At 44.1% G+C, this 22,882-nt stretch overlaps 1 protein-coding gene across 1 annotated transcript in view; it reads right to left on the reverse strand.

Moving 5' to 3' along the window:
- The window catches only part of HARS1 (histidyl-tRNA synthetase 1), a gene marked incomplete in the record, with an annotated part of 58,612 nt that overhangs the window by 16,506 nt on the left and 19,224 nt on the right, over window positions 1-22,882 (reverse strand). The window contains 4 exon segments of the mRNA XM_077474145.1: window positions 2,887-2,980; window positions 10,681-10,779; window positions 15,342-15,449; window positions 20,670-20,795. Coding sequence (XP_077330271.1) covers window positions 2,887-2,980; window positions 10,681-10,779; window positions 15,342-15,449; window positions 20,670-20,795 — 427 coding nt within the window.

Here is a 22,882-nt window from a genome sequence, read left to right on the forward strand (position 1 = left end):
ACAGAGCGAGGGGGGGTGGCGAGACAGAGCGGGGGGCGAGACAGAGCGAGGGGGGCGAGACAGAGCGAGGGGGGGGGCGAGACAGAGCGAGGGGGGGGGGCGAGACAGAGCGAGGGGGGGGGGCGAGACAGAGCGAGGGGGGGGGGCGAGACAGAGCGAGGGGGGGGCGAGACAGGCGAGGGGGGGGCGAGACAGAGCGAGGGGGAGGGTGAGCGAGGGGATAGGGAGGGGAGTGGGGATAGGAGGGGAGTGGTGAGGGGGTGTCATGGTTGGCTCAGCCCTTCCTTCTCTGAGCTGGCTGCTCAGCTGTCGGCTAATTGCCAGCTCCTATCTCTCCACAGTTACTCAGCTGTTGACGATATCCTGCTAGTCAGTCCAGTCCCAGAGGATCTCTGCTTTCGCCTTGGTCAGCATCACAAAAACTATCTCCTGCGATCCTGTTCAAGACTTGTTTTGCTGACATCCCTTCTGGCTCCAGATCCTGCTTGCTGTTCCATACTTTGATCCCCGTCTTCTGGCTTGGCTGACTATCCGTTCCGGTTACTGAACTTTGGCTATGTTTTGACTATGTTTGTTCTTTTTACTTTATTATTAAACAAGTGTGATTTAACTGTACTTCTGTCTCGGCCTGATTTCATGGTTTCTGATGGGGGCGGGGATGGGAGGGGTGAGAGCGAGGGGGGAGGGGTGAGAGGTGAGAGCGAGAGAGGGAAGATGGGAGGGGAGAGAGAGAGAGGTATATGAGAGAGGGATAAAAGGGGGGGGGTGGGAGAGAGGTATAAAGGGGGGGGGGTGGGAGAGAGGTATAAAGGGGGGGGGTGGGAGAGGTATAAAAGGAGGTGGGGTGGGGGGAGAGGGACGAGTAAGGGGGGGTGGGGGAGACAGGGGATAGAAGGGTTTGGGTGAGGGGGGGATAGAAGGGTTGCGTGAGGGGGGGGGAAGAAGGGTTTGCGAGGGGGGGAAGGAAGAAGGGTTGCGTGGGGGGGGGGGGAAGGAAGAAGGGTTGCGTGGGGGGGGGGGGAAGTAAGAAGGATTGCATGGGGGGGGGGAAGGAAGAAGGGTTGAGTGGGGTGGGGGGAAGAAGGGTTGAGTGGGGGGGAAGGGTTGCGTGGGGGGGGAAGGGTTGCGTGGGGGGGGGAAGGGTTGCGTGGGGGGGGGGGGGTTGCGTGGGGGGGGTGCGTGGGGGGGGAAAGGGTTGCGTGGGGGGGGAAGGGTTGCGTGGGGGGAAAGGGTTGAGTGGGGGGGGAGAGGGTTGCGTGGGGGGGGAGAGGGTTGCGTGGGGGGGGAAGGGTTGCGTGGGGGGGGGAGAGGGTTGCGTGGGGGGGGGGGGGGAGGTTGCGTGGGGGGTGGAGAGGGTTGCGGGTGGGGGGGGGGGGAGGGTTGCGTGGGGGTGGAGAGGGTTGCGGGTGGGGGGGGGAAGAGGGTTGCGTGGGGGGGGGGGAGAGAGGGTTGGCGTGGGGGGGGGGAGAGGGTTGCGTGGGGGGGGGAAGAGGGTTGCGTGGGGGGGGGGGAAGAGGGTTGCGTGGGGGGGGGGGAAGAGGGTTGCGTGGGGGGGGAAGAGGTTGCGTGGGGGGGGGAAGAGGGTGCGTGGGGGGAGAGGGTTGCGTGGGGGGAAGGGTTGCGTGGGGGGAAGGGTTGCGTGGGGGGGGGGGGGGAAGGGTTGCGTGGGGGGGGGAAGGGTTGCGTGGGGGGGGGGGGGAAGGGGTTGCATGGGGGGGGGGGGGGAAGGGTTGCGTGGGGGGGGGGGGGGGAAGGGTTGCGTGGGGGGGGGGGGGGAAGGGTTGCGTGGGGGGGAAGGGTTGCGTGGGGGGAAGGGTTGCGGGGGGGGAAGGGTTGCGTGGGGGGGAAGGGTGCGTGGGGGGGAAGGGTTGCGGGGGGGGGGGGGGGAAGGGTTGCGGGGGGGGGGGGAAGGGTTGCGTGGGGGGGGGGGGAAGGGTTGCGTGGGGGGGGAAGGGTGCGGGGGGGGGGGAAGGGTTGCGGGGGGGGGGGGGAAGGGTTGCGTGGAAGGGTTGCGTGGGGGGGGGGGAAGGGTTGCGTGGGGGGGGGGGAAGGGTTGCGTGGGGGGGGGGAAGGGTTGCGTGGGGGGGGGGTTGCGTGGGGGGGGGGGTTGCGTGGGGGGGGGGGGAAGGGTTGCGTGGGGGGGAAGGGTTGCGTGGGGGGAAGGGTTGCGTGGGGGGGAAGGGGTTGCGTGGGGGGGAAGGGTTGCGTGGGGGGGGAAGGGTTGCGTGGGGGGGGAAGGGTTGCGTGGGGGGGGAAGGGTTGCGTGGGGGGGGAAGGGTTGCGTGGGGGGGGGAAGGGTTGCGTGGGGGGGAGGGTTGCGTGGGGGGGGAAGGGTTGCGTGGGGGGGGAAGGGTTGCGTGGGGGGAGGGATGCGCGAGGGGGGAGGGATGCGCGAGGGGGGAGGGATGCGCGAGGGGGTGGAGGGGTTAGTGAGAGGGGGGGGTGCTGGCGCCTCCTTGTCCTTCAGTCCTCTCATCGGCAGTTCTGCCTGCTCGTCCTGCCTCCTCCTCTGCAAGCATGGGCACTTTTCACCCTTCTACCAGTCCCCAATTTAGCCATATTCCTGTCTGAATAATGTGCCTGTCCAAAAACCGGGACACATTATTCAGACTGTTCCTATAGGACATATGCAGCCTCTCATGGGGCCCCCTAGTGACCCGAGCAGCCAAATGGTCAGTCCGCCCCTGGGTGGTAGTAATGTTGTAGCTAATAGCTGCAGCACAGTGATCACTAAAGCCATTACTTTTGACATCCTTCCTGCTTTTTCCAGATCAGTGACAAAGTAATAAAGCCAAATATTGTTTTTAGAAGGTCATATTCTGTATTTTTTTCTAATGGTCCTTTAAATAGTGTACAAGAATATTATTCGGTACCGCTGTTGCTCACCGTTATTTTGGACGTATTCACCAATCAAGTCAGCAGCTTCTGGAGCAAGGCCCTTCTCCCCCACCATTTCATTCTTCACCTCTTCCCATGGAGTCTGCAAAAAAAAAAAAAAAAAGTAGTACAGCGAGTCTTGCTACGAGTGACATCCTCTAACAAATCTGATGCAGTCCTAATCATAAAAATACTGCAAATAAACCCCCCAAAAAAATAAGTTTTGTGATAATCGGCCACAAAACTGAGCAATTTTAAACTGAGCTGATTCTGACTTTTCCTGTGAAGACAGAACATGCCCAGCACCCTGTTCACTTGTGAGCCCTATTACTGTCAGGGAACCCACATATTAAAAGGACCAAAGTGCAATGACTGGTGTTTATCTGTACTGGATGAACGCATGTCGCTGCTTGGGCATATAGAAAACAAGCCCAGAGGTTTGGTGCTGTGAGCTGCAGTAAAATGCAGACATGCAACATTTTAGCACAGCACACAGGTAGGCACTACATGTCACCACACAGCAAAGCAACGCACTGCTGTGCGGAGTGACAAATGAAGTGTCACTATGGGCACTTAAAATAAAGCTAACTGAACTGATAGCACTGCTTGCACGCAAAAGGCAGTGAGAACGGGATCTCAGGAGACAGACATCAACCAGAAGGGAAAAAAAAAATATATAAAAATGACACACAATAAGTGTGGAAAATGTAGATAAAGTGCATTAAATCCATACATGCATTAGGCGTCTCTGCAAACAGACAATGGCAAGAGCAATGTTTTATAACACTAAACTAATGAAATATGAGTTGTTTACATATTTATTTTTCAGTGTTCACCAAATTTTAAGTGTGAATACCGGCATTTGTTATTAACATTTAGTATACATTGATTATGAGATAAAATCAGAATTGCCATCCAAATTCTACAGACACCCAGAAAATCTATGGTTTGAAAAGGGGAGTTTTACTGAACTTTCACCTTTAACAATCTTTTAAGCCTTAAATGTGATGGCCATTGAGTTAAAAGATGCCAAGTGACCCACAGGTCAAACATTATGGAATGTCTCTGAGCTCACAGCAATAAATGTCATGACCCAAGTCTACATCTGATAAAGACCAACTCAAAGTCACATAAAGCTGACAAAACTAACTGTCTTGCTCTATATCTTCAACTGAAAAATTCAGACACTTGGTAGATAATCTTTCTTGATTGGATTAGGACCTTGAAGAAAAGGAGATACACTAAAAGCTTGTCTTGAAAAATTGTATGTTAATTCAAATTAAAAAAAAAAAGTAGCATGGACAGTACATATACACAGTCTTCTCTTTAGTGACAGATCTCAAAGTAAAAAACAAATGCTGTAACCCCACATCAAAAAACCTAAAACAAAAAACAAATTGTTCCCCATCTCATTTAAACCCCCCCCCCCCCCCAAAAAAACCAACCAAAAAAAAAAAAAAAAACTGTGTAGTGTAAGAAAAACAAGAGGCAGTTTTTGACAAGTCCATTATTAAAAATGAATAATTTCCCCCGTGGCAGCGCCAACGTCAATCACGATGACCTGATCAAAAAAAAAAAAGTCCCTTTCCCCCACGAAGGCTCCCACCATTTTGGCAGCTCTGGTGTCTGACAGTTGTTACATAACTATGGGGCCTGAAGAATCTGCCCCTTTCTACATCAACACCCCAGGCATGATGGGTCTGTGACGTCACAAGGGGGTGGGGTCTCTGGGTGATGTCATGCCCCATAAATTATATCAGAACGGTCAGACACTGCAGCTGCCAAAAACTGAGCCTTCGATGGGGGAAGACTGTTTTTTTGATGGGGTCAGTGGCGCCCATCATGATGGATGTTGGAGCTACCACAGGGTGGCGGGGGTTGGGGGGACATTATTCAATTTTAATAAAGGACTTGTCAAAAACTGCCTCCTGTTTTTCTTACACTACACAGTTTTTTTTTTGGGGGGGGGGTTAAAGGACTACCCCATACTAATTCACATGAGGGGGCCCAGAATCTTCTGTTAAAGGCTCCTGATCTCAGCCATTAACTGCATTTGCTGTACTAATATTGCTTAGTTAGTACAGCGGCTCTGAACTGAGCCTGAGTGGATAACATGAATTGTACATAACTAGATTTGTACATTTTTTTAAATTTTTTTATCATGCTGACAATCTGACAGATCGTTTTTTTTTTTTTTTTTAAACCGCAGACAAACCCCCCCCCCCCCCAAAAAACAAAAAAAAAAAACACCTGCAAGACAATAGCATAATGTACTAGTATATATCGCATATTAGCACATTATGAAATACTTACCTTAGAACGAAGCTCCCACAGCACGCCTGGTCAGCGCTGAGAAAGCCGACATGTTCTCTCTGCATTTCTTCCAGGATTTCTGGGTCCGGCGATGTGAGTGGCCGGAGCCGCGATGACGTCACTCTCATGCATGCGGCGGGAGCCCCCCATTCTGGCAAGTTACCGCAGCAGATGCCAGACCTGCAGAGCGCATGCGCCACTGACATCAGCAGCTGCATTCAGGGTCAATATTTCCTAAACCGTGCAGGTTTAGGAGATAGGCTTACCTGTGGGTAAAAATCACCAAGCGGGCAAAACAACCGCTTTAACACAGAAAAGAAAATTCACATCCTATCCACCCTAAAAAAAAAAAAAAAAAAAAAAAAAAAAAAAAAAAAACGCAGATCTTACCACCTATCAAACCCTGGGAGAGAATTATAGGAAAAGGGGGATGACAGTTTCAATTCCCCTTTTCTTCATGGGAGAGCGGCAGGTGTGGGCAGTTCCAGGTTCCCCCTGGGAGGCGTGTGGCTTTCAGGGGGAGCCTGGTGGCTGTCACATGTCCTGGGAGAGGGGTACAGGTGACCTCTCCCAGATCTTGTGTGGAGCCTGGTAAATTCAATTTTGAGCCAGTTTAATCCAGCTATAAAAGCTCATCCGCCCACCGCATCAGGCTCATTCGCCTAAGACAGGAGCTGTGGTGTTCTAGGAGTTATCTCCATTGAACAAACAGAGTCTTCTGAAGCCAGAAGATGAGTCTGATGCGGCGGCTGATTGGGCGGGCTAGAGGAAGGCAGGGAGGCCTGGATTCGCCAGTGCCTTGACCTACCTCGGCCGACGTGTCAAGAGGCTCTGGTGGGAGCTACAACAGCCGCATTGGGAACGGCGGCCAAAGAGGAGCTGCATAGCAAAGAAGTAGCCGGCTGGCAGTCCGTGTCGCATCCGGGGGAAAAACAACAAGAGGTCATGGAGGAAGTTCCGGCCCATAGAAGGAGGAGGCGCCAGCCCTGCCCACATAGGAGCGCAGCTCCGAAGAGGCGCATTCTGCGAGTTCACTCCCCCTCTCCGCCTCGTCAGGCATCATCGAGCAGAGCTGGGCGTCGTCCTCCAGAGCGGAGATCAGTGGGAGGCGGAGCCAGAGGCATGCCTAGCAATAGGGCGGCGGCAGCAACAGTGTCGGCGGGAGGAGCATCTGGAGGTGGGGACAGAGGAGGGTCCATGGGCAGAGCCATCAGTCTGACGAGAGGAAGATCCTCAGGTATGAATGAAGGCATATCAGGGGGCGGCCTGGCAATGAATGATGCTGTCAGTGAGCGAAGCAGGAACTGTTATAAACAGGTCTGCTGCATTATCTACCCCTGATTCTCATTCCCAATCTACAGGTATGGGTGCATTCTCAATTGTTAATGTATTAGCTAATACAGCTGATCTTTTATCCAAAGTGGCTAAGGATTTACAGTCTAGTAATGGTCATTCTCAGGATATGCCCAATTGTTCTGTGCCTCCTAATGACATTTCAGCTATTGGAGTTTGGACGCTATCTAATGGTGTTGCTGCTGCAGATTGCACCCAAACATCTCAAGCTATACCAAATACATGTATTTCTGCTTATCAGATGTATTTCTGCTTATCAGTCTGCTAAATTTACAGAACTTGCCTGAAACTTGTTTAAACGAGTCTATTACGTGTGAAGTAACGCCGCTGGGCTTTCATTTATCTAGCTTAGTTAAAGAAAAAATTTGACGCAGAGATTTTATTGTAATTTTGTCTTTACTAAAGAAAGAAGATGAGGATAGACGAAAAACCGTTTCTAAATCTTTTAATAATTGGTTGCAGGCGTTTATGTGAAAAAAATTCCCTGAAAAAAGAGCTGGTCTTTTCCAGCATTTGGATGTTATTATTGAGGCGTTCAGGAATTTCGGTGGTAATGCTTGGTATAATTATGACAAAGCTTTTCGTCAAAAATTATCGTCTTCCTAAAGAAAAGATAGATAAACTTAGGACTTTATTGTTGATTATAATTTGCAAAAAGAAAGTGTTTAAGAGAAAGTCACTCCTAGGTCTTTCTTTTGCGTCAAGAATTATGCCAGTTGGTAAGGTCTTTTCTAGAAGACTTTATTTTTCCATTTCTGGTTTTAAATCTCCTTTTATATATGAGAGAAGACCTTTTCGTTTGGCTTCAGTTTCTAGTTCACTTTAATAGTAGGGCTCTGTGGCAGGAAGAGTTAATTTTAGATAACAAAATTTTTTCTGTTTACAGATTCCACTGGATCTTTGGGTTTTTCTGCAATTTTGAGAACCCATTGGTGCGCGGAAAAATGGAATCCTGTTTGGCCAGCAAAAGATTCTTTGAAAAATATAGTTCTTTTAGAATTATTTCCTATTATAGTTGCCTTTGAAATTTGGGGAACTTTTTTCAGGAACAAACGTATTTTGGTAAGAACAGATAATAAAGGCGTTATGTATGCCATCAACTGTTTAACGTCAAAGTCTCCATCTGTCATTGTCCTTCTGCATCACATGATTTTCAAATGTCTAAGCTTCAACATTTGGTTGAAAGCTATTCACGTGGCTGGGTAGGACAATGAATTGGTGGATTCCTTATGTCTACAGATGGATCGTTTTCTCCAGTTATTTCCGGAGGCGGACCGAGTAGGAATGTCATGTCCACACACTTTATGGGACCTGATTTAAGGCCCATATATCCCTTTATCATTAATTCTCTAGCACCTTCGACCTGGGCTGGATATCAATCGGCCTGGTTATTATGGCTGACTTTTTTAAATTCGATCCAAGAACCGGCAGGTTCTTTCTCTGAAGGTTTAGTTTTACTATTTCTGGAATCTTTATTTGCTAAACGATTTTCTTGGTCGTATGTACAAAAGACTTTGTCTGGAATTTCCTTTTTTCTTAATAATTTACCTCCTTGTTTACAATACTTTTCAGTTAAACAAGCCTTGAAAGGTTATAAGATTTAAAAAAAATTTTTTAAAGCTCATCCTCGTAAACCTATTACTCCAGATATCCTGGATAATCTGTGTTCAGTGACTGATCGAGTTTCTTTTTCATCTTTTGAGTCTACACTTTTTCAGGCGGTTTTCCTGTTATATTTTTTGCTGCCCTTAGGATATCAGAACTGATTGATATTCGCGCTTCGGATGTTATTTCTAATAGCTCTTTAACCACTTGCTTACTGGGCACTTAAACCCCCCTCAGTCCCAGACCAATTTTCAGCTTTCAGCGCTGATGCACTTTGAATGACAATTGCGCGGGCATACAACACTGTACCCAAATGAAATTTTTATCATTTTTTTTCCCACAAATAGAGCTTTCTTTTGGTGGTATTTAATCACAGCTCGGAGTTTTATTTTTTGCTAAACAAAAAAAAAGATGCAAAAAAAAAAAAAAAATCATGTTTAATAGTTTGTTATAAAATTTTGCAAACAGGTCATTTTTTTCCTTCAGTGAAGTGCGCTGATGAGGCGGCACTGATAGGCTGCACTGGTGGGCACTGATAGGCATAGTTAAGGCGGCACCGATGGGCACAGATAAGGTGGCACTGATGGGCAAAGACGGGCACAGATAAGATGGCACGGATGGGTGGCACTAAGGGGCACTGATAGGTACCACTGATAGATGGGACTGATGGGCACTGATAGGTGGCTCTGATAGGTGGCACTGCTGGGCACGGATATGTGGCACTGGGGTGCCGCACCTTTGTTGAGGCAGACTGTGGGCACTGCTGGGTGGCACTGTGGGCACTGCTGGGTGGCACTGACAGGGGGGACACATTTTTTATTCAGGCAGGCAAAGCAGGGGGCAGGTGGGCACTGGCAGGGCTGGCTGTGATCGGGCCTGATGTCCCGATCACGGCCGCCGGTGATCGGCTTTTTTTTTTTCTCCTCGCGCTATCAGCGCGAGGAGGAATAATAGCCGATTACCGGCTCCGTTATATCACATGATCAGCTGTCATTGGCTGATAGCTGATCACGTGATAAGGGGTCGGGATCGACCCCTTGCACGAATCGGTGATCAGGCGAGTCTCGTAGACTCGCCGATCAGAGCGCCCCGCGCGCGCCCCTCAGGGGGCGCGCAGGCCGCTCGTGCACGGGACTACGTCAATAGACATAGTCCCGGAAAAAGAGCTCCGTGCTGTAGCCGTCATTCGGCTATAGCGCGGGTCTCAAGTGGTTAAAGATATTTATTAATAGGTCTAAAACTGACCAAATGGGAAGGGGCAATTGGATCCATTTCGATGTCTGCAATAAACCTACCATTTGTCCGGTAAGATTAGTGAACAAATTCTTTCTTATTAGACCTCCAGTGGGTTCCAATTTTTTCATACACAAGTTTGGTTCACCTCTTTCTAAATATCAATTCATTTGTGTTTTTAATAAATGTTTGAAAGTTTTGAATTTACAAAACTCCAACCTCACATCTCATTCCTTCCGAATCGGTGCAGCCACTGAAGCTGCAAGACCAGGGTTAAATGGCAACATAATTAAAAAAAAAAAAAAAAAAAAAATTGGTAGATATAAATCTGATAGATACGTGTTATACATTCGTCCTAATTTTCCTTTTTGATTCCTTTCAGGTAAATTTCATATTATATGGATTGTTGGACATTCCTTTGTTTATTGGGCAAATCTTAAAGCTAAGAAAAGAAGTAACACTGAGAACATTGGTTTGGAGCCAAGACAGTTTAGGGTTTTTTGGAGTGGGAGGAGAGGGATGTTATGGTCCGATTTACAAGGGGAATTATCCCATCTTCTTCTTCAATTTCCCCCACCAGATGTATTGATTTTACATCTTTGGGTAAATTATATTGGTAAAAGAAAAACATTAGACATTATTTTCAGTATCAGAGACGATTTTTAAAGGATTCAATTGACCTTTCCCCACACAGTTTTGTTCTTTTCCGAGATAGTGCAGAGGTTGGAGTGGCTTTACCCTTCATTGTTGCTCCCCTTGGAAAAAATCAGGGAGCGGGTTAAATAAGGCTGTTTCCAAGCTTCTTTCAGGTTTAGGTGTTATTTTTCAGGCATATGGAGTTAGAGGGAGGTATCGCAGGTTTATACAGAAAGGACAAGGTTAATTTATCTGATATTGGTTTAGACATTTTTAATGCAGACTTAAATTCATGTGTTGAATTGGCTGCGGTTCAGGGTGCTGTGGACAGGTGGTCTTGAGACCTCCTGTCTTTTGGGAATTTATTATATGCAGCCTGAGTCGTAGCGGCTAGGCTTGCTTAAAGCTTATATCTGCTCTGGTTGATTGTAAATCTATTTGTTTGAAACCAATAATAAAACAGTTGCGGCCTTTTATAATCCAACACGTGTCTGCTTGTTATTTATTTAAATTAAGGTTGTTTTTATTTGCTGCCTGGTGTCCCATTGCCTTTCTTTCTATGGTCAGCCTCATCTATTAGGCAAGCAAAACATCTCAAACAATGCACACATTCATACAGTGGCAGGGCCTAGCCCCATCACAACACATTCTGAAAACATTTACCTTATCCAGTTTGTCCACTGAGGAGCAGATTGTACGGAACTTACTGTCTGGTACACCGCAAACGGCAAACATGCCATCCAAAATCCTTCTGTCATTCACCTGTAATGACATAATAAAAATACAAACTGAAAAAAAGTCACAGTTACAGTCCATGGTCTTAAGTGCATCACCAGCTTCTAAAATCAATGCTCCTTGTATGCAAAATGGAAGGATACAAACTGTATAATATAGTATTTTGGCTGTGAAATTTGATATTTTGCAAATGTCCCAAGTAAAGAGGACATCTGTTAAAAAAGATGACAGGTCTATACCGCCGACCTTTGACGACACAATAGACAATATACAGTTCTTTGTCCTCATCTCTAATGGGTATAACCAGTATACCCATTAGAGATGAGCACAAAGAACTGTATATTGCCTATTGTTATAAATAGAGGTTGACCGATATGGGTTTTTCTCTGGCCGATGCCGATATTTAGAAATCGCGGCGGCCGATGGCCGATATATGATGTCGTTTTTTCTGGGCCGATATGTTAGGCCGATTTTTATTTTTTTTCCCCCTTCATCTCATAAAATCTAAGTTAGACACCTTTCACACTGGGGTGTTTTTCAGGTGCTTTTGGGCTAAAAATAGTGCCTGTAAATTGCCTTCAAAATGGCTCCCCTGCAGTCTGTGTGAAAGCATGAGTGCTTTCACACTGAGGCGATGCACTGGCAGGACGTTTAAAAAAAAAAAAAAATCCTGCAAGCATCTTTGGAGCGGTGTAAACCACTCCTCCACCACTCCTGCCCATTGAAATGAATAGGCACCGCTGCCGAAGCGCATGCAATGCGATTTGGCAGCAGCGCTTCACAAGCGCATTTAACCCCTTCCTCGGCCACTAGCTAGGTTATAAGTGCCCCGCTAGCAGCCGAATAGCGCCACTAAAATGACAGTAAAGTGCCGCTAAAACTAGCAGAGTTTTACCGTCAACGCCTGCCCGCTCCAGTGTGAAAGCAGCTTTCAGTAATAAGTGATACAGAACATGTCTTACATTCAAACATTTATTAAACAAAACAAACCTCCAATCAGTTCACTTGTATGTATAATTTAAATAAAAAAAAATAAAAAATGAAAAAAACACACACACACAACTATATATTAAATACACAAAAACAGGTACTCAAAACTTTTGGACGAAAAAAAAAAAAAATGGCTAACTTTACTTGCGTTTGAAAGACCTCTGTCGCAAATACAGCGTCACATAAAATATTGCAACAACCGCTATTTTATTCCCTAGGGTCTCTGCTAAAAAAATATATATACTTTTTAGGGGTTCTAAGTGATTTTCTAGGAGAAAATACTGGATTTTTACTTGTAAGCAACAAGTGTCAGAAAAGATTTAGTCTTTAAAATGGTTAAACTCTACACAGGGAGTTCAGTCCATTGAAGAAGAAACATTGCATCTCTTTGATCTTTTCTTGGCAGACTGCCCAGAGAGGAGAAAAGTCACTTCACTGATAAACTTCAGGCAACTTACACTGACTTCTATTACAGAAGTCTTTTGTAAGTCGCACTGAACATATAATTTATCAGCACAATCGGCCGATGACGATTAATTAAAAAATGACAAATATTGGCCGATATATCGGTCCACCTCTAGTTATAAACATGCAAGAAAAGATCAAATTGCAAAAGGATTCTTAAGTCACCCTTAAGGAGGAGGACAGGGTCCAAGAGTCTACAGCCATCCAGATCAGATGGAGATTGTGGTGAGGTGGACGCCATAATTTGGATACAGTTGTTACGCCTGTTACCCCTGCAGGGGTAAGGCACTCTGGTGAGCGCAAACATAAGAGGGGGAAGTTTATGAAGGAGGGGAGCACTGAAGAGTCACCTTTTTTCTGATGGTTTTTGCATGGATCACTAGCAGACTGTCTTAATATTTTTTTATTATTTTTGCACGGACTATTTTTTTTTTTCAAATATAAATATTTAGTAAACGCCAATCAAGGGAGAAATCCCGACAATACAGTCAATGCAAAATTATGTACAAAGCTCATGTTCATCATAACAATAGTACAGATAGTATCACATGGCCAGGCATAAAACGTATAGGGCCATGTACTACCCCGTCATATCTACTCCTGGCCACAGGTGGGAGCCTCCCTTCCAATTTCCAAATTTTCTTCAGGGGAAGGGGGAGAGGGATAAAAAGATACAGATAGAGGGGGGGGGGGGGGCAACAGCAGCCAGGGCAAAGGTTATCCTAGGCGGACGACCCCAAGTGTAACGAATTGTAGCAGATAAAAGGCCATTACGGCCCTAAGAGGGAAGTTCCCTCATCTGAGTATATATAGGTGTTCCAAATAGCCCAGGTAGCAGAGAATTGCTCACTTTTATGTTGCGCAGTGAGAATCAAGTCCTCGAATTTCTTAATTTCCTCTACCTTGCGTAGCCAATCAGTCACCGTCGGCGGGCATTGTTGTTTCCAGCGAAACGGAATACATGTCTTCGCTGCATTGAGAAGGTGATGCACTAGCGACTTTTTGTACTTTTTAAGGGGAATTGTTGACAGGTGTAGGAGGAAGAAGGCAGCATCATCTGGAATTACATATTCCGTAAATTTCTGAGTGATACGCCTGACTGCTCTCCAGAAATTCTTAAGTTTGGAGCAGGCCCAGAAAAAGTGAAGCATTGTACCTTCCTCCTCTCCACAGCGCCAACATCGATCCGAAGCATCGGGGAAACATTTGTGAAGTATTGAGGGAGTAAGGTACCATCTTGAAAGAACTTTATAGTTTGTCTCTTGTATTCTAGTACATATGGATGTTTTAACAGCACAGCGGATAATCTTCTGCTTTTGTGTGTTGAACGTTCAGTTGAGATCTTTCTCCCACTTTTCTAGGCCAATTAGGCGTGGTTGAGTGTGGGGTGAGTTAAGTAATGTATATATAGTGGAGAGGGTTTTTGCCACAGGCTCAATGCCTACGCAAAACTCTTCAAAGAATGTCAGTTGGCGAGTGAAGTCTTGAGGGCCAGGGATCGAGTGAAGGAAGTGGTGCAACTGCACCGCTTTCCAGAAATTTCGTCGGAACGCGCCTACCCCTTCAGTTATCTCCATTAAGGTAGGCCAGCGGCCCATCACCACAAATTTAGCTGCATGGTCAGAACCTGCATTCCTCAAGTCAACAAATTCCGTAGATTGGAGGCCCGCTGTAAAGTCCGGGTGTCCCAAAATTGGATAGAGGGGGGATTTGTTCAGATGCCTGTCTACTGTGGTTCCCAGAAGGGGGCGAGTTTTCATACTTAGGGGGAGAGAGTCGTAGCACTATAGTGCACCCTTTAGTGGGATATTCGTCTGAGCCTGCTCTACCTGTACCTAGAGTTTAATCGTTTGACTATGTTTTTACCGTTTAGGATTTATTCATAATATATTATTAATTTTTTTAAGTTTTTTTAATTTTCCGTCTGGGTTTTTGGGACTGTATGAGACATGTTTTATGGTTTATGGTGCACTATTGGTCACCTTTTATAATTAACTTTTTTTGATATTTCTTACCATTTATTTATATGCACATTGCACTTTATAGAAAGTGCTGTATATTTTTATTTGTGTATGCACTTGTTCACGTTTAGTTATTATTGATTTTACTCATATTTTCCCTGCTGCACACGCACTTGCATACATGACACACACCAGTCACATTTAAAGTGGTTGTAAACCCTTACAAACCACTTTGACCTACAGGTAAGCCTAGATTAGGCTTACCTGTAGGTCCAAGAAATATCTCCTATATGGTTTAGGAGATATTTGCCCGAAGACGGGCACCGCTGTCTATGGCGCATGCGCCGTAGACAGCGGCGCGCAGACGCACTGAGCGTGGCATCCTCGATAACGAAGATGCCGCGCAGGAGTGACATCATCGCGGCTTCGCCGAATGACAGCGGCAGAGCTGCGAGACCCACCTTGAAGATGGATGCGGCGGACTAGAGGGGACAGCGGTGACTTCGCTGGCTCCTGTGTCAGGTAAGTGACACATAATGGGCTACTATGCGATGCATAGTAGTCTATTATGCTTTGCCTTTGCAGGGGATGAAAGAGGAAGTAAACTCATCGGGGTTTACTTCCTCTTTAAACAGCCCCATTTTTACCTTCCTAGAGTTATATATTTTTTTCCTGAACTCCACCTAGTGGTGTTCATATTATGGAGGTTGCAGTTCTTTTCTCCTAAGCGCAGATACTTTTTATTTTTAATAATTAAGCTGTTCCTACTACACATCGCAAAGACTCTCAGGTCAACCTTGTGAACTGTTCCTCCTCTTTCTCCCCCCTTTTCTCGAACTTTTCTTCCCTCCCCCCAATGGTTTTGAAGCTCTCGTTGTCGCACAGGACACAGCCTTTATCCAATGTCTCCCTAAAGCATCCTCTTTCGGGCTTGCCGAACGACCAGACCATGCCTGTGCTCTCTCACAGACTTGCATTAACTTAAGAGATCGAATTGTGTTACTCATTGTTCGCTCTGCATACAGACCAGCCTATGCTTTGATGAGCTTCGGTCCCTTTGTACTTTTGTTTCATTAAGATCTCAGTTATATTTGCTCTTGTAAACTCAATAAAATCCTTTAACAAGAGAAAAGAAAAATTGATGACAGGTTTAAAATAGATTTGATGTAATACCTTGATACTGAACTCTCCCAATTCCAGTTCACTGAGAATTTCATGAACAATTTTCAGACATTCAGCATCAGGAATCATGGGGTCATACTGTCCTGCAATGTCAAAATCCTGCAACAAACAGCAAATGCACATGCAGTCACTTTAGACATCTTGTGAAAAAAAAAAATATAAATATAATTTATTCTGATGTGAAGGGAGTAAATGTAGTTAAAGAGGAGGGCCATTTAAAAAAATAAATACATTTAAAAGTCAGCAGCTGCAAACACTGCAGCTGCTGACTTAATAAGCACACTTACCTGTCCAGGGTGCCCACGATGTCGGCCACACGAGGCCGACCCGTCCCTCGGCCGCCATTCCTCCTTACGGCTTCACTGCCCGTGTCCTACTGCGCATGCGCGAGTCGCACAGCGCTTTGTGAATGGGACACGCTGTGTTCTGGAACACACAGTTCCCAGAACACAGCGCGACGAGGAGAGAAGAAAGAAGATCTCCGCGGAGGAGGAAGAGGAAGATTAGGATTATGTGCCTAGCAACAGGCATTTTTTTGTAATTTTTAATATTTTTTTTTTTTCAGGGTGGCCCTCCACTTTAAGATATACTATGGTAATGTAACACACTAGTGCCTAGGTAATATGTGGCAATATATTTTAAGCCGCTGCTGTCAATACTGTCCCCACTGAAGGGCAGGTTAAAAATTGGTAAATAAACAGCGCCTGCTCCACCTAAAAATACATACTAGATCCCAATGTGATACTCCGTATCCGTGACTTGTACCTTATCTATATTACATGGATATCTATATCCTATTGGATGTGACAAATAAATGACACAACAGTGAATGTAAACATATAAAGTGCATATATGGAGGACTGTATGAACCAAAGCCCAATGTGAATAATCAGGTGATACAATTCATTAAAAACATATAGTGATAATTTAAAGTGCATATAGTGTGGCCCTGCTTTTGATAACATCGCACATTGATGACAAAACGGGTCAAGATGATTCTCCCATACGTCACTACCGGCCCAGAGAGTGGAACACACGCTATGCTTTAAGCACCTTCCAGGTCTCTCACAGGAGCAGGGCTGATGTTTTGGTTTTGACGTCCAGTTGTCACATTGACAGTTTAATATTCACATGAGTTTTTTATTTTTTCTGCTGCCGTTTCACAGTAAGTCATGCGGATTTTATTCTATGAGCAGTTTCTTTTCCATATATTGCACAATTTTGCCCTTGTCTAGCCTACCATAGGAGGGAGCAACCGGAGGATATCGTACTGGGATTGGTCCTCATTAATGACCTACAAGCACTCCTTTTGCTATAAGAATGGGCTTGCTTTAAGAGCATATTAACCACTTCAATACAGGGCATTTATACACCTTCCTGCCCAGACAAATTTTCAGCGATATTGCACTTTGAATGACAATTGCGTGGCCATGCTATACTGTACCCAAACTAAATTTTTATCATTTTGTTCCCACAAATAGAGCTTTTTTTTGGTTGCACTTGATCAGCTCTGGCATTTTTATTTTCTGCTAAACGAAAAAAAAAAGACCAAAAATAAAAAAAAAAAGATTTTTTTTGTTTCAGTTACAAAACTTTGTAAATAAGTACGTTTTCTCCTTCACTGATGGGGCTGCACTGATGGGCACCGATGAGGTGGCAATGATCGGTACTAATATGTGGCACTGATGGGCGGCATGGATGTACTGTAATGTATGGTAATGATGGATGTCAATCAGTGCCAAACAATGCCTACCAGTGATGCCCATTGACATTCCTGGTGGTGGGCATCCCTGGTGGTCCAGTGTGGGCACCCTTGGGGGGGCTGCACTGATAATCGATCAGCACAGACACCCCCTGTCAGAGGAGCAGCCGATCGGCTTTTCTCTACTCGCGTCTGACAGACGCAAGTGAGGAAAGGCTGATCACCAGCTCTTCCTGTTTACATCGTGATCAGCCATGATTGGACATGGCTGATCATGTGGTAAAGAGTCCCCATCAAAGACTCTAACTAGATTGGAGTTGTGGCTTCTCAGACTGACACACTGCAACAACGATCACCGCGATGCGGTCCTGAAGACATCATATGATGTCTGGTCAGAATATTGAAACTGCTTTGCCACCATCATTTTGCTATATGGCAGGCGGCAAGTGGTTAAATGATGGCATTAGCCAATGCATCCCATTGGGTAATACATTTAAAAGAGCGAACAAAAGTCCTGGGTGGCTTAACTCCAATGTAAAATGGATATAAAAGCAAAGGAGTGGGCCTTCAAAAAAAATACAAGGTTGAGGGATCATTATCAGCATTCAGACTTTATAAAGAATGCAACAAGAAATATAAGGGTGCAGTAAGGATGGATAAGATAGAATATGAAAGACACATAGTGGAGGAGAGCAAAAAAAATCCCAAGAAACTCTAAGTATGTAAACAGGAAAAAAAGGGAGGACAGACCATATTGGCTCCATAAAGAGGATGGGGATATGGCAAAGGTAATGAATTTATTCTTCTCCTCAGTCTTCACGAGGGAATCGGGGGGCTTCAGTAACCAAAACTGCAGTGTTTATCCTCATGGCACATCACAGGAAGCACCTCCATGGTTAACAGAGGACAGAATTAAAATTAGACTTGGGAAACTTAACATTAATAAATCACCAGGACCAGACGGCTTGCACCCGAGGGTACTTGGGGAACTCAGTCATGTAATTGCCAGACCATTGTTCCTAATTTTTACTGACAGTCTACTGACTGGAATGGTACCAGCTGAATGGAGAAAAGCCAATGTATCACCAATATTTTAAAAGGGCTCAAAATACATCCCTGGGAAATGCAGACCAGTTAGCCTAACAATAATATGTAAACTCTTGGAGGGGGTGATAAGGGACTATATACACGATTTTATTAATGGGAACGGTATCATTGGCAGTAATCAGCATGGATTCATGAAGAATCGTTCTTGCCAAACCAATCTATTAACCTTCTATGAGGAGGTGAGTTGCCAGCTAGATAAAGGAAGGCCCGGAGATGTGGTGTATCTGGATTTTGCAAAAGCATTTGACAGTTCCCTATAAACGTTTACTGTACAAAATAAGGTTCATTGGTATGGACCATAGGGTGAGTAATAGGTTCAGCAATGGCATGCAATGCCAAGCTGCTGCTAATAAAGCAAACAGAATATTGGCATGCATTAAAGGGGATTAATTCGAGAGATAAAACGATAATTCTCTCGCTCTAGAAAGACTCTGGTACGGCTGCAGTTAAGACTATGCTGTTCAGTTCTGGGCACCAATCCTCCGGAAGGATGTACTGGAAATGGAGCGAGTACAGAGAAGGGCAACAAAGCTAATAAAGGGTCTGGAGGATATTAGTTATGAGGAAAGGTTTTGAGCACTGAACTTATTCTCTCTAGAGGAGTGACGCTAGAGTGGGTATACAATTTCAATATACAAATACCATACTGGTGACCCCACAATAGGGATAAAACTTTTTTGCAGAAGGGAGTTTAACAAGACTCGTGGCCACTCATTAAAATTCGAAGAAAAGACGTTTAACCTTAAAGTAGAGGGTTCTTTACTGTAAGAGTGGCAAGGATGTGGAATCCATTTCCAGAGTTGGTTGTCTCAGCGGGGAGCATTGATAGTTTCAAGAAACTATTAGATTAGCACCTGAACGACCGCAACATGCAGGGATATACAATGCAATACTGATATATAATAACACACATAGGTTGGACTCGATGGACTTGTGTCTTTTTTCAACCTCACCTACTATGTATCTATGCAGGGGAGTCCAACATATCTGGTGAATGCGGATCTTTACAGCTCCCATGAGGTGGATGCATCAAAACAGATGGAAAATGGAGCACTACAGCACTGTTTTATAAAAGGAAAATACTTTTGCACAGCCATCACTATATGCAGTTTAAATTGCCACTATATATTTTTAATGAATTGTATCATCTGATTATTCTCATTGGACTTTGCTTCATACAGTCCTCCATATATGCACTTTATATGTTTACATTTACTATTGTATCATTTATTTGTCACTTCCAATAGTATATAGATATCCAAACGATATAGATAAGATAAAAGTCACAGATGCGGAGTATCACATTGGGATCTAGTATAAATTTTTAGGTGGAGCGGGCGCTGTTTATTATTTGTCAATTTTTATGATATACTATGCTCGCACTCAGCACATATTAGAAATATAAAAACAAGTCCAACATAGTTAAAAACAATTAATTTTTTATAGCTTATTCATTACCAGTACATATAATAAGATCAACAAATGATGAAGGACATTTTGGTTTTCAGTGTGCAGTTCTTCTATAGCCACTGCTCTGACTCTGAACTGTTGTTGTATGAGGCCCTGAAGTACCAGACAAAATTGAGAGAACCAATCGTTTAATTTTGACTTTCCCTTTAAAAGGATGTTCCACCTAAATAACAGTCTTGAACCACCAGTATAATAATAAAAAATAAAAATAAAAATAAAAATAAAAATTCAGTGCATTAAGAAAAACAACATGGAAACAAGCCTCCAACACTTTTAGGAGGCATGAATAATGCCACCAATCCTGCTGCATGCTAGGAAACCCGACTGCTCAAAAGCCCATTAACAAACTGTGCTTTAGTGCATTCTCTTTATTGCTTATAGTTTTTTTTTTTTTTTTTTTTTTTACAAATTTTCTGAATAAATAGATCACAATACTATAGATTTTAAAGTATATCAAAAACAAAAAGAGCCCTAATGCTTCTGCAATCCCACATTGACCTAACCAACCCCAATAAATTATATTTGTTAAATTGTATCTCACTGAGAATGAGCAGATGGACAACAGGCAGTGTTATTGTACCAGTAACAGAGGCAAAAGATTTATATACCCCCAATACATTTAGCGTAGTAGCTCAATGCTGTACATGGAAAAACTAAAAGCTGATTTCATTGACTGATAATGGTTTCTGCTTTTCAGTATTTTCTATACTGCTGTATAAAAATAGACCCCACACTGGCAAGCAAAAAAAATTTAAAAATTATATTATATTATAATATATATATATATATATATATATATATACACACACATATACATATATATATATATATATATATATATATATATATATATACACATACATACATACACACACACACACACACACACACACACACACACGAGAGAGAGAGCGAACGAGAGAGAGATTAAAAAAAAAAAAAAAAAAACACACCTATAAGACAGAGGAGAAATTATTCTTTCAATTTTAGGTCCCAAGTGTCAGTGTAACATTACAAACATAAGTGCTTTTCATACTTACACACTGATAGAACTCACGATAGCGGCCTCTGGTCATAGCTGGGTTGTCCCTTCTGTACACTTTGGCTATATGATAACGCTTAATATTTGTGATCTTATTCATTGCCAAGTAACGGGCAAATGGAACCTACCAGCACTGTTAAGGAACACGTGTGTTATTTTGTTTATACAAAATATAACATTTCCCTTCTTTTAATTCTAATGGCAGAGGTGCTGCTAATCTACACCTTTCATAACTCCTCCATTTGGTGGCCACCAATGCTTTAGTCTTCCACCCCTTCAGGTTTAAGGGCAATATCCAAGCACCTGGAAGCAGGTAAGGAAGCCACTGTCATATACCCACCATAGGTCAATTAACACTGGTACAACCAGCCTGCCAGATTTTACATGCGATTATCTTTAGCGGCTGGTATAGCTGCTAGCAATAACAACAGTCTTCTCCTAGCAGGGATGGCTACCCCCACCCCGAGAATACAATTGTGTGACGAAAGGGATACCCTTGTCAACACTGTCTGTGTTGATGGGAGAATCAGGAAAATTTGCTCCATGTATGACTTGCATTAGTCAGGTGTGTGGGAGAGTTAATGTTTGAGTCCATAAAGTAAGATTCCCATCATATCTGGCTGATTTCATAAATATGGTTAGCTTAACACTAATTATCTCACCAATGATTCTGGGAGAAGATGTGAAAAACATGTTGTGGCCAACCACCATGTAGAAAAAGAAACACTGGTCCACGCCCAACATTTTTTAAACATTTAATGAGAAACCTCAAATACTAGCTACTGCTTTCCACCTTCCAGGTGTCATGCGTGTCATGGAGATCATTGTGCAATACTCCTCCCTTAGGGCTTATTCAGCGTCCCTATTGGCAACAAACTGGTGGACGGACGCTCAATGTAAGAAGGAGCACAGTTTGGACTGAACAATAACCCCCTAGATATTTTGTCACTTTGTTCTCTAATACACTGGCTATGATGTTAAAGCTAATGGGGATTTTTGAGAAAGCAAGCCCCTTTAACTTGGTTTTGGACAAAATCTGGGAATGTTAAAATCTCTGCCTCATTTTTATTGCTGTCTGAATCCATGCTGGTGGGAATCATCCTCACTGTTGGTTCCAGTGACCATTATTTCTAGTAAACTGGAAAATTCCAAATGAGTTGGCATATGAACAGAAAGCGAGGAGAAATCTTCCAGTGGGTTAACCTGGTCTGGTGACATGGTCTTGGAGAGGATATCCCCTCTTATTTTCAGTTGGGACTCTAGGCTAGGAAGCGATGGGAACGCTCCTGAGCAGGGGCATAGATAAAAAAAAAAGAAGCCCTTTGGGGGTCTTAACTACTCTTTATCAAAAACAAGAACAAAATTGTTGGCGTTATATACTTTAAAGAGGACTTGCTGAGATAAAAAATGAAGGCTGACAGACACTACTGATGCCTCCTAAAAAAGACTGATTAGGAAAGCACAGAAACCACTGGCTCACTATGATGACCAGTCAAATGTCACTTTTAAAAGTAAAGGAAAGCAATGTCAGACCAAATATTTATCATATTTTTTAGCACGTTTCTATTACCATGCACAATTGGGCTATGCAAGTGTGCAAATGTATCACTGGAATGACTGTTTAGCAATGGGCACTTTCCAACTCATCTTATATCAACGGCTGCTTTTTAAAATGAATAAGTTAAAATAATGATAGGAATGACAAGTGAAAAAAAGTTATTTGAGTTGTTAAAAATTACTGTACTCAGTGGAAAAAAAAAGTTGACCCGATTCTAAATTCTTATAATCTGTTTCTCCAGCTGAGAATCACAGGGCTGCACATGTCTGATAAAAGCACTTTCCTTATTGCTCCAACAGAGGGAAGCAGACATCAGAATGTATAAAGGAATGTGCGATAAGCTTACAGTAACCTCCCTGATGTCCACATGCCTTATCTGATGCAAACATACTCATTCAAAAAGAATGAGCTTTCGGTTTTATAATGTTTGGCGGCCATGAAATTTCTAAGTATTGTCTTTTGTATTAGCAAGCAAATGCAATGCAATTTTTGTTTATGCTTTGTCAAAAGCATTTAGGTCTGAGCATTGTAATGCCCTGTACACACGGTTGGACATTCCGACAACAAAATCCATCGGATTTTTTCAGACGGATTTTGCCTCAAACTTGTCTTGCATACACACAGTCGCACAAAGTTGTCGGAAAAGCCGATCG

This window comes from Lithobates pipiens, unplaced genomic scaffold (assembly GCF_037356315.1).
Source record: "Lithobates pipiens isolate NorthernLeopardFrog02 unplaced genomic scaffold, aLitPip1_a1.2 Scaffold_8, whole genome shotgun sequence".
Lineage (NCBI taxonomy): Eukaryota > Metazoa > Chordata > Amphibia > Anura > Ranidae > Lithobates > Lithobates pipiens.